The sequence below is a fragment of the Mangifera indica genome, chromosome 8, assembly GCF_011075055.1.
Source record: "Mangifera indica cultivar Alphonso chromosome 8, CATAS_Mindica_2.1, whole genome shotgun sequence".
NCBI classification, from domain to species: domain Eukaryota; kingdom Viridiplantae; phylum Streptophyta; class Magnoliopsida; order Sapindales; family Anacardiaceae; genus Mangifera; species Mangifera indica.
The window spans coordinates 782,190-795,265 of NC_058144.1; the positions used below are offsets into that span (position 1 = coordinate 782,190).

The following is a 13,076-nucleotide window of genomic DNA, read 5'->3' on the forward strand; positions in this document are numbered from 1 at the left end:
TAGATAAATTGTGCATTTGGAATATTAGTGTTTTGTATTTTGTGATAATAATCTATTTCTCTTTCATTCATGAATGTAGATGGGTTATACTTACCTACTTTAAATATTGTGTTTTGTGTATAACTGATGATTTATTTCACATATTATTAGCCTTGAAATATGTTTATTTTGTTATACTTCCTCAAATCCTTAACCCTAAATGAATTTCAAATTTTTGTCAATGTGCACAATTTTATGTATACTTCTTTAAAGAGAAGGTTTGTTCATCTTTGCAGACCGCTTTACACAACAAACTATATATTTGTAAACTTCGTGAATGTACCAGGTTTTAATCTTAAAATATAAAGATTAAATATTGTGACCTGGGGTCTTGTACAAGTTGGAAGTGATAATTGGGTGGACCATATGTCGATGGTGGCTTTAAGAAGATGATATATATTGATCTGGTTCTTCATAATGAACTTGTCTGTCTAGCTAGGTTCTTTGAACTTCACTTCAATGATTATCAGTACATATGAAACATTAGGATACTGTTTATACTCATAATTTTCCTACTTTTGTTTTGCTTTATTCATATCTATCTATGAAAAAAAAGAACCCTCCACTTTATAGCTTACCATGTCTTGCATAATTGAAGATGAATTCTTAGAATCTGCCAAATGCCCCGATTTAACCGTATCACCACCATCATCATGTGGACCCTTTGTAGGCTTTAATGTTTGCCTTTCTCCTCGTTCTCTCCCTAAAAACTTGTGGCTTTGTCCCCTTGCCATTATCTAAATTAAAACCAGCATATCATTCTTGTGAATAATATAGGAGTGTTTTGGAGCCCCGATAAAGATTAGTTCAAGTTCAAATTCATTTGAATTGATAAATAGTTATACTAAAAGATGTGTCAATAGGATGAATAATATTGTCGAAGGAATAACTAGTGTCATCAGAGTAAACAGTATCCAAATGAGTGAATGGGTTGAACTAAAATTAAATTAGAACTTCACTTTGAGATCAATTCATTTGAATCAAACATGGACAGCTCAAACTAGAATCCGTCTAATTTTTATTTATTGAATACGGTAAAACTATTGACCAGAGGTTGCTGAAGTTACATACTCAAGAGAGACATTTTTAGTCTCAGCAAAACTTGTTATGTTTTTACGATCTTTATAGGGATATTTCATGTATTGCGATGTCATAACTTGTAAGGGAAATATAACGCATGGAAACACCATGAAAGCAAAAATTGAGTCCACGTTGCAGGGTTAAGGTCTTGCATGCAATAAGTTGAAGAATCAGCGGAGGAAATGCGCGATAAAAGTATTTTATATATGTTGGGTGATCAGATAATTCAAATTCCTGGTTCTAGTATTGGTTATAAAACTGCGTCATTGAAGGATTAGGGCCTATAACTGGTAAGATTAAAAGAAATTCATGAAGTATTTACCATTAATTAATGTTAGTACGGAAGCTAGAAACGCATCATTTTTTGCAGATGGCTGAACAATGTATCAAGCTTTTGTTTTAACTGGCAGGTTGAGGGTCGAGCGATGAATGTTAAGCTATATTTTGCTTCTCAGGAGTTGGTAATTTTGACGGTACAATTTTTCTGTTACTTAACTTCAGCATGACTGTAACTCCAAGACTTCCACATCAAGATTCAACAGGAAATACACTGACACTGATTACTGTTTTAAAGGATATAGAATGGTTTTTACAATCAGTAAGCTCAAGTCAAGGAGGGTTAGATTCAACTGAAACTGTATGAACTCAAATTGTTGCTCACAAAAAAAAAAAGAGCTGGGTTTGAGCAAATGATTAAGCTTGTTTTCATACATGAATAGAGTTTAAATCAATTCAAACTTTTGAGTCGATATCAATAGGGTGTATTAGATTTGACTTGATATTTCACTGGATGTTATTTAGACGCACTCAGATCGAATTTAGAAGTCGGCTGGAATAAAAATTTTACGGAATAATAGTCCAGCTTTAGCCGTCTATTGCAAGATAGAGGCCCAACACTACTGCTCGTTGCCTACAATCAAATGTGTATGTAAGGCCTTTTTATTGTCGGCGAGAATTTATACTGTATTTCATCCGTATGAAGTTTACGAAGGAAAGTAAACTTTAGCCCAAATGACTACCTGATCTAAGGTTGTATGCAATTAGGATGTAGTTCAAATAAGGCTGAAACTTGAGATCAACTAGCTTAAAGTTAAACTCAACTAAACAATAATTTATTGTAGATTCAATTTAATTTAATTTAAATTCAAATGTTCAGATTAATTCAAATTTAACCTATTTACAAAAACAAGTCCATTTCTTAAATCAAACATGATTCTTTTTATTTATTCTCAAATTTGACATCAAGTAACTTGAATCAAATCCAGTCCTAACCAACCCACTGAAAATATGTAATTTTGAAGATGGGAATCCAGTCCTATGAAATAATTGTACAAACCCACATCACAAACATTAGCCTTAAAGATCCATACTGGTTTACCAGATAACAGCTATTTAAAAATTTGAGAGTCTGGTAGAAACTAAAAGATAATTACTTGCATTCTAATATTCTTATATGAATCAATTTTATACAACAAACAAATAACTAAAAAAGGGGTCGTGCATTCTAAGACTTTGTATAAAATCATTCATACAACAGATACCAGAACATAAGGAGACATTCTATGTGCACAAAGATGGAGACCGGATTTGGTTGGTAACTCAGTGAAAAATGAGATGAAATCCGAGCCAGCACATAGCAAGATTCTATTCATCACCCAATCCCAAAAGTGTGGGCAAAAGAGAAACGATGAGAGGAAACTGATTACTATGGCAACAATCAGAAGTCTATCCGTAATCGCCGCATTTCAGCTTTAAAGATGGGACTGGAACTCAGAGTCCGAAGAGCAAGATTTCTTATGTCATCTCGAGAACAATCCCGTGAGATTCGTACTAACTCCCAAAGGGCACCTCCACTTATCATGTCCTTAGCATTTACTTCTGAATTTTTTTTCAAAGAAAATAACTTCACTTGAGGAACAATTCCCTGGGAATTTGTTTAAATTTCTTCCAAGAAAAGGTTCAAGTAAATTTACCATGCTGTGCTAAGTGACAGAGAGCAAGCTCAAGGTGTCGCCTGATTGCTGCAGCTTCATCATTTGCGTTTTGCACAATCCATGGAAGTGCACCATCTTCTATCAGCAGAGATCTGCCACTTTTTATCCCTGTAGTAAAGCATCATTTATAGATAGATAAATATTTTGGTATCAAAATAATATTTTCTGTGCAACCTCCGACCATTAAAATAAATTACTTAAAACTGTAAAAAAACATGTGAGAAAAATGGTGAACCTTGAGTAGCTGCTCGGGACTCGCATTTTGCAAAATTGGCAAATCCTCGTGCAACTTGAGATAAAACATCTGGGTGTCCACATCTCACTGTTCCTAGCAAGGCCCTAATTCCACCTTCCGATCTCAGCTTTGTTTGAAGCTTATCTATGAGACAACCAACAAAAAAGAGTTTCAAGGCATAAAAATGGTTTGAAATAAAATAAGAATTCTTGGCCAACTAAAATACTAAAAATGAAACAGAAAATCTCTAATTGAAGCTGAAACGACACAGCAACAAGCATGATTATAAATGGTGTCAGAAGCATATATTGCTCTGCTGCAATTGATTCTAGAAGGGCTCATCTACATATCCTAGCAACGAATTACCACATGTCCTTCCCAGTTATCAACACCTAAGCAGTTCTACAACATGAGTGACAGAAAAAATAAGATAACAAATGAGATGACAAAAGAAATACTGTATACCATTGCCACATAGATTAGCGATAGCTCCAGCAACCATGCGTAGGGTTTGAGGATCCTCAGCATCGCCTGCTGTAATAGATAACAAACTGATTCCTCCTTGTTGCATTATAAGTTCTTGATTGGACTCTGCAATCGATAAAAGAATATTGTATTGTATTGGAAGACAGATGAGATATGAAGCCTGAAGTAATTCATAAAATAAAAAAGAAAGGCCCCCTTGTTCTTGAAGATAAGACAAGAATCAATATACTATTACCATTCATTGCAAGATTGGCAATTGCACCTGCTGCTACTCTGCGAACAGTTTCGTCCTCGAAACTTCTAAGAAGCATCAGCAAGGAAGAAAGACCACCAGCTTTAACAATCCTTTCCTGATTTGCTTCTGATCAGTACACGGCAGCAAACATCAGTTCTCGGTTTAAGCGAAATAGTAATATACAATTCTAAACATTGTGCATAATTGCACATACTCTCACAACTTTTTTGTCCTCCTGCAAGTAATAATTTTCTCAAAGAATGAATAACACATACAGGGAGTTGTAGTTTGACTCTGACACTAAAATCCCCTGCTAGATGATAGGAGACATTGGAAATAATGATCATAGCAACAATGATGTCAAAGCAAATAGCCGTGAATAATACCAGTGCATATATACAAATGACAGAAGAATTTCCGTAACATATTATCCTTCTGGTTAAATAAAGAGAAAGGGGGTAGCATATTAGTTATCCATGCACACAAGTAGAATGATGCATTAGCTCAAGAGTAAAACACTGATAACACAAGGCTACAAGCACTCAACAGACATATCCTGAACTAATTTGCTAGGCCTAACCAAAGCTCCTCAGAAAAGATCCAAAAACAAGAAACAACTGCAGCAACCTAGAATCTTCAACCTGAAGGAGCAAGCAAACATCTCAAATTCTACAAGAGACAGCACATCAGAGCAGATATTAATAAAAAAGGTTCCAAGAAAAAAGATTACTCGCCTTCAGCTGCTAGGTTGGCCACCACCTTTACAGCATGAATTCGTACATTGGCATCTTCTGACTCAAGTAATGCCAATATCTTTTGCAACCCCACTGTGAAATTGATTAATAGAGAAACTATAAGAAACAAATACACCTAACATGGCTGCACTAAACATGGCTAACAGATTTACAACCTTGTTCAAAAAGGGTACTAATTGGTGCCTTCAGTCTGTTCCCAGTCTCACTGTATCGAGAATGACTATCCAAACCTGTATAAGTATTTCCATACTCACCAAGACATCTTCGCATCTATAATGACAAATTGAGTCAAAACTTAGCACAAGATCTTGTGTTAAAAGGACTTTGATGTATGCTCAAGATCACAATTCACACATAATATGAAATATCAGTCATCCTATGCAAAAAGGATCTCACACAGATTGAAACTTGAATATTTTTAATTGGATTCCTCAAGAAGCAAACTATGGGATAAACTTGAGTTTTTTTCTTATTTCCCTCCACTTCATCTTTCAGTTACAAAAAACATGAAATCAGCGCAGCCTCCAAATCACAATATTGTTAGATAATGTAACGGTTAAGTGTTCAACTACTCTCAGATTAGATCAGAAGCAATAAAATCATCAGAGCGTCATCATCAGTTATATGAACAAAGAGGAAATCATGCAAGCATAAAGAGGATCATGAAATCAAATACCTGCTCAGCTTCAAAAGTCAGTTGCATTAATTGGCTTTGTAATATCACTATATCTTCTTCAAGTTTCTTTTTCTGATGTGTCTCATCCTCCAGCATTTTCTGAAGCTTTGAAATTTCTGTATCTTCACATGACTGAAACACAAAAATAATCCCTTCGATATAGTTCAGAAATCAAGGAAGACAAAAGAATTTAATATAAGAACTCTGTACGGTTCAGAATATGAGATAATACCGCTGATTGCATATATTGCCCAAACTGACTCCTGAGCTTGGTGAGCGCATCTTCAGCTGTCTTTCTCATATACATTTCATTTTGAAGTAACTTTCTGATCTCTGCAACTTCCTCAGCAACAGCAACTCCAGGCACCTGCAGAGTATAAAAATAAAACATAACCCAGGAATTTAAAAATGATGGCAAATTCATGTCAATAGTAAGAAAGTGGTACACATAATGCCAGCACATTCACAACAATGCAAAAGCCACTGAAATGCCATTGCAGTCCAAAGATCCTCACATTCACAGATTCATTTTAAAAGCAATACAATATATTCACATTATTAAATAATACATTTAGGAAGTTAATATTTAATCAAATCCAGAAACAATTTACATATAAAAGCGCAGCTTTTAACCTTTGTCCATGGGAATTTGTTAAGAAAAATGATTAACATTGTAAGGGCCTTGACAAAGTTAACATATAGCACTTCAAAAAGGCCGAATAAATAAATAAAATTATCAACTGTCTACAGCTTTGGAAAGATATTTCTCTATGAAGAAAAGGCTACAGCTTTTAACCAATATTTCTCCCATATTATAGAAATAACATGCCTGTATTGAGCAATGTGTGAATTCTCACAGGTGTCAATAATATTCACATGAGAGTCCATCACAGTTAAGGCTTGCCTAGCTAAACATAATTTTGATACAACTTTTTCTAAAAACCAGAAGAAACAGGAAGAAATGTCTCTACAGAGAGCATACCTCTCCATTACATCTATCGCTAATGAAGCCATTACTTTCTTGCTTCTGTTGATTTAACACCATCTTTTCCTCCAGCTTCTTTACTGATTCCATATACTCCATCTGGCACTTCAGTTTTTCTTTCTACAAAAAATACCACATGTTTATCATATGCTGATTCACCCATATGAAAGAACTGAAACATCAATGTTTTACATCTTAAAAACTAGGAGGAAAAACAGGAAAGATTCTACAAAAAGCGTATTTCTTAAGTAATTTTTAGTCATTTCTTATTGTTTTTGTGTCATCATTCTAAAAGTTTAACCTAGAATAACAAGATAAGATCCATTAAAAGAAAACAAACACAAAATGTCATGTCTTCCATCCAAAAAAAAAACAAGGACTATTACCATGTCTCACACACAAATAAAGTTAAATGGATGTTATGAGAAATCACCAAAATGAATGAAAAGACAGCAACAACTTTTACAAGAAAATAATATATAAAATTAAAGAACAAACCTCCAAGGCATCAGCAAAATTTCTTTCAACCTCAGAAATACGACTCTGAGCTTCTAAATTTATTCTCTCAACTTCATCATCAAATGCTTTCTGTTGCCTTTCATTTTCTGCTATGAGCCTGTCCAGTTGTATTTCAAGCTTCCTAGACAAACTTTTATAATCAAACTCTTCTTTTATTTTCAGCATATTCTCCACCTTCATAGCCTATAGGAAATGAACAACACTACCAATCATCACTCCCACTGTCTAAGAAATATTTGCTTACAAATTTTAATTATGATAAACATATGGTAGCTTGAATGCAAACAATAAGCAACAATATGCTAAACAGTTCTAAAAGAAAAACTAACCCTCTGACCAAACAATATGGTACTGGAAGTCTCTCCTCGATGACGTGGAGATGGACCAATGGTCACAATTAATGAGGTTCTTGCTGTTCCTGCAACACAATGACAGATTTCAAGTGAAACATAGAAACAAAGATAATCAACATGAGAATAATTTGATGCATTAAAAAGGAAATGCTATGAGGGCATGCATATAGTAAAAACTAAAAATTGGGATCCATTGTATGAAGGCCTAAAATAAATTTTACTACTAAACCAAAAAGTGCAATAGGCCAAAACAATTATATTAACGGTGTCACAGAAGCATGTTTGTAACACAGAGCATCTCATGAGCTGCTTGTTCTAGTCATGTCAAAACCTGAGCAACTAATATATACAAAAGGCTTCTCACCTCCAAATGAATCTCTAAGCAATCTTGTAAGTTTCGAATCACGAACTGGTACATGGGCACTATTCTCTGCCAGAGCATTTATGCACTTTCCTAATGCACTAAGTGAAAGATTAATAGACTTGGCTTCCTCCAACATATGCCCCTCACTTCCTGCCAGAAGAGGGAAGAGAATAAAAATTCACTGCAAATGTAGCTCTAACTCCTAAAGCACAATGACCAAAATCAAGATAAAGCATTTTGAAGGAAAAAATGCAATCATAAAAGTCTAAACGTCAACCAAGAGGCAACAATTAATAATCAGAATTTACATTTCTGGAACTTTCAGATCACAGGTGTCTTTTGTTTCTATTTTGAATACTCCATGGTCTTGCAGTTATCAAGACTGCAGTAATCCCACAAGACTTTCTTCTAAAACAATTACTTGCTAAAATTTCAAATTCTTCACTGAAGGCAGACTGGAAGTAGTTCTAAATGCTTTTAATGCCGCATCTCAAGCCCTTCCATTAACTCTCTCAGCATTTTACAAGCGAAATCCATATAAGAATAGTATAATTTGGTCCAAGAAACCTCTCTGAAAAATGGTATTAAGATTGACAACTGAAATTTCTTAACAATCCATCTCATAATAGCACAACAAACATGAGGGTCTGAATCAGTCAATTCAAACTCCAATAACATTTACAACAAAAAAAGGCATGCACAGGTTGGTCAGATTGCCAACTCCTCTCCCAATCTCTCACAAGTGGAAGCACATAATGGAAAAAATTAGCTCTGAAGGAAAATCTTGAGATAAAAAGAATGTTTTCTTCTTAAAATTTAAAAAATAAAATAAAAAATACCCATTAATTGCAATAAGCACCTGACTTGTGAACACGTTCTGAACCTGCCAGATCTACTATAACCAGCTTGCTTTTATGTACAAGTGGCTTTGAAGGTTTTACCCAGTGAGATGCATTCTCAGTTTCACATGAAAAAGATTCATCTCTTCCTCCAACTGACCTCTTAACATGTATCTGTAAAGAGCTATAAATGTCAGTGTTTGCATAAATAACATAGATATCATAGGAAACATATACGAACAGATACTAGCAATTAACATACAATAATTAATACATTGGCATTTAGGAAAAAAAAAAATAGTGAACAATTATCACACACCATCAGAATAGCATGGCTGCGAGAAGACTCAGCATTTAATTTTGTATTAGCAGCAATTCGGTGAGCTTCCCCCAGCCTCAGCAATTCCACAAAACTTTTTTGGTCCCTAATCTCAACAATTGTTGCCCCGGGCAGTGAAACATCACCAGTTTTTGGATCTTCCACAATTGAGATATTATCATTCACTGGATCAAGGAGATCCTGGATGGTCTCCATGTAAAGCTACAAATATTTATTGAGAACAAATTATTAGAATACTTGCAGACTAAAGAAGCCCAAGTGGGATGTATACATAAACTTTGATATTATCAAAACTAACTAAATAAAATAAAAAGGTCAAAATTGATAAACTAGTACTAAAAAATGAGCCAAAAAGGAAAGATATTATAAAGTGAAACGGTTCCAATTCAATAACAGGAAAAATTTATCATTACATGGTAAGAGCCCAACAACCTGCAAATACGAGACACAAACAGAATCTGTCTCCAAAGAAATATCAGCTAAAATATCCTCCATTGACCGGACCATAATTCCACGACAAGAAGTGTCTTCCTCTCCCAATCGACCAAGTGTAAAAGTTTTCCCTGTGCCAGTCTGACCATAAGCCATGACAGTCCCATTGTAGCCATCCAGAACACTCTACAAAATTACAAGGAAAAATTAGTTAAATGCGGCAAGATATATCTTCCAGGGGACATGGCACAATTTGAAGCTGAGAAAAAAGAAAGCACAAACTGATTAACTTTTCTGATAAAACATAACTGATAGACATGGTCCAGGCAAAGCCAACTCATCCACTGTTGGATCATTCAGCCATGTATACAACTGATAGAGCATAACTAACTTGATTAAGATATATTAAAGATATACATCAGACATAAACAGACCTCCACAACTGGCTTCGCAACAACTTCATAGACACGCTTCTGCGATGCAAATTCAGTAAGAACTTCATCGAATTCATAAGTGTCAGAGTCCCAATTGTTCTTTCGAAGTTTCAACCTCTTAAGCTGAGGTAGAGCAAAAACCCAAAATGATTAATGGCACCACAACCAAGCTATAACCTAGCACAGAGCTCAAAACACCATCTATGAGAAAAACAAGTGACACTTTTGACTGCTACCCAAAGTTGAAAGTAACTAAAACGAGAATAAAACCACCTCTGGTTGCAGTTCCACACAATCAGCAAAATCTGCATCTGCTACCAACTCTTCAGCATTTTGAGGCCGCAATCTCACTGCCACCCGAACCCTTCCTGGTACTGTCCAAAAAAAGAAAAAGGATAACAGTAAACTTTTATTAGGGTGTTTCAACAGTAGCAAGGAAAGCAGCAAGTTGAACAGTTAAAAATCCCACAAATCGCATATTCATTGCCTTCCTCGTATAACATAAACCTCAAAGTTCATCATTTTCACCTTGTTTTCAAATCAGCAATAGAAATAAAAATCTCAAAACCGTCCATCAACTTACACCTAAATCAATAATCAAAGAAGGGCAATCACACAACATATGAATTATAAGCACGCCTTATAGCCAGTTTTATGATTTTTTACAGCCTCTCCAGTTGCATGCATCTCTATTGAGACTAAAATCATTAACAACATTATAAAGTTTCCATTCAACTTCGTGGCATATGCATCAAGTCCATATACACGCTCATGAAATTGGAAAAACAAACTACGACTAATCTTAATCGCAAACTAAACTCAAATGCTAAACACAAAAGCAAGAACATATCAATTTAAAATAAACAATACGTGCATCGAGATTCTTGAGCTCACAATCAATAATCTATAGTCAGAATGTGGAATGTAACTGACCTCCGTCATTTCCGGCAGCGGCGACAAAAGATGATGGATTGCTGCGGCGAAGAGCTGATCCCGGCGACTGAGATGGATTAAGCCTAGGTTTGAAAGAAGATGATTTCAAATTTGAAGATGTTGCAGTAATTGGCTTCACATTTCCCTTATGAACCGCACCGTTTTTATAAGTAGTGGAAGTCATAGTCAGTTCCTAATTGTAGTTCAAAATATCTTGGGAACATATACAGAAGTGAAGCCTGAACAGAGATAAGCTAGCGCTAGATTTGGGATTTTCAGTTCGGCTTGATTCAAAGATTTCAAACAAAAGTAATAATAGATGAGTGGGAAGAGACACAGGCGGTCGCAGGTTAGTGGGTCCTAATGCTACTTGATTCAATACTGATAAGTTTAAATTACTAAAAAGTTGTATTCTTTGTCCTTATTACTTTATTCCAGAGACGGTCGTGCCATGACTCTCCTAAGTCCCGCCAACATGTCCTGGACCTTCGGGTTGTGGTGCGGGTAATTGTATCAAATTACAAAATTATCCTTCGTTAACTCCAAAGTAATTCTAACTGTCACTTGGACACCGATTTTATAGCTAGGGATGGACGTGGCCTGGATGTACTGCAAATTCGTTAATTTATACTGAATATAAGGTTTAATTATTTTTAAATAATAAAACTCATTGGTTCCTCTAGTTTTATATTATAGTTAATTTCGAATTTACTTTTTTGATTTTAGTGTGGATTAAATTCAATCACATTTATAGTATCAATTCATTTTACACATTACTTCACTTAAAAAAGTAGGGGTGGATGGATATGATGCAAGTTGTTTTAGCTTAGAGCAACATTCAATTTAAATTTAGTTTAATTTTGAATATTCTTATTTTGTTTAGTAGAAGTGCAACAAAAAGTAGCAATGCAATAGAAAATTAACTCTGATAAAAAGGGGAACTTCAAAATTGGCGAATACAATAATAAAAACTCTATATTAAATAGAGAAATAAAAATTAATGTAGTCACCAACGAGAAGGAAAACTCCGAAAAAACTGGAGGAAAACCTAAAAGAATTAAAATTGCTTAGAGTTAGGATATACCTGTGGCAAAAAAAGGAAAAGAAAATGAAAAAACTGTAGGAAATGATAAGTATTGTAGATAGCTTTGAATTTCCTAAAACCCTTAAGCTGACAAAAGCTAGTAAAGCATTGTGGGATGACCTAGAAGCTCAATGCCGAATAGCTATTGCAACAGGCTTGAGGCTAGTAGAGCTTAGTCAACTAATGTGGAGTTAGTAGAAAGGCTAGCCTGGCTTGAAGCTGATAGGTATATTATGAAAAAGAAGAACTTATGGGAAGATCTGTTCTTCAAAAATAGTTGCTTCTAAAGACTAGGATATTTAGGGAGATGACAGATTTTAATGTCTTATTTGAATCTAGTCACCATAGAAATATTAATAGCTCATTAGCAAAAAGAAGAGATAGATGATCTTTTAGCAAGACTATTTGTTTTTTCAAATGGAGTTGTGAAATTGCACGTTCCTTAGAAACTCTTTAGAAGAGAAAATTGTGAACACCTCTTAAAAAGAGGTTGGATAGATGCAATGAAAATAGATGTACAGAAAGCAATGTGGACCCCCATATATTAGATGCAGTGAAGCAAATATTGTGTATTTTAGATAGGAAATTCCATACCTTCACTAGGAGTATCACTTCTTCCATCCAAGAAGATGATGATATATAACTTATATAAATATAATAGTTTGTTGTAGGAAAACCATGGTATAGATTAATGGTTCAGGAGGACGTCTCGATGGGACGATATACACTACAACAAACAGAAAAGAACCTTGATAAAGAGGATTGGTATTGGACAAGAATTCACATAGGTAAATTATTACAAGTCCAATCCAAAATTGAAGAACTTCTGTGGAGGGATACTATAGTTCATAAGGATAAAGGACTTATAGTAACCATACCAAATAAATACACAACAGTTCAAGATACTATGTTCAAAGGGAATCAGACTCAACTCCAATAGATAGTTGATGGATTTAAGATCCAAAATATCTCTCAACAAACTTGATGGAGACAACAAAGGAGACTTTTTGGCTCATATTAACTTAGAAAGTTGAGGCCCAAGCAAAAGTCAGGGTTGAAGCCCAAGCAAAAGCCCAAACTAAAATCCCAATTGAGGAAGAAGAAAACGAAAATACCTTTGGACTCTATAGATAATATTGTCTAAGGCCCAAAAGAGGGAAGGAGATTCAATCAATTTCAAATGATTGACATGTAAGATGTGACATGTATCCAATAAACATAATAGAAATAGAAGGATAAGATGTTACCGACACCCAACGAATCAACATCTAAGATGCCACCAATACTCGAATA

At 34.8% G+C, this 13,076-nt stretch overlaps 1 protein-coding gene across 3 annotated transcripts; it reads right to left on the bottom strand.

Annotated features, from left to right (window-relative positions):
• Window positions 1–2,531: 2,531 nt before the first annotated feature.
• LOC123224050 (kinesin-like protein KIN-UB) lies at window positions 2,532–11,026 on the bottom strand. 3 transcript variants are annotated; one of them, XM_044647540.1, is made up of 19 exons: window positions 10,700–11,026; window positions 10,040–10,140; window positions 9,767–9,889; window positions 9,333–9,518; window positions 8,880–9,101; window positions 8,581–8,734; window positions 7,722–7,871; window positions 7,334–7,422; window positions 6,984–7,187; window positions 6,483–6,605; window positions 5,733–5,867; window positions 5,501–5,632; window positions 4,980–5,094; window positions 4,804–4,896; window positions 4,070–4,195; window positions 3,814–3,939; window positions 3,349–3,492; window positions 3,093–3,221; window positions 2,532–2,997 (listed from the first exon to the last, which is right to left on the bottom strand). In XM_044647540.1, the coding sequence occupies exons 1-19, from the start codon at window positions 10,881–10,883 to the stop codon at window positions 2,837–2,839; spliced, it is 2,697 nt and encodes an 898-aa protein (XP_044503475.1). In that variant the 5' UTR covers window positions 10,884–11,026; the 3' UTR covers window positions 2,532–2,836. The 3 variants fall into 3 exon arrangements, with proteins under 3 accessions (XP_044503475.1, XP_044503476.1, XP_044503477.1); XM_044647541.1 differs by lacking the exon at window positions 9,767–9,889; XM_044647542.1 differs by lacking the exon at window positions 10,700–11,026 and having other exon boundaries at window positions 9,767–9,943.
• Between the last annotated feature and the right edge of the window lie 2,050 nt (window positions 11,027–13,076).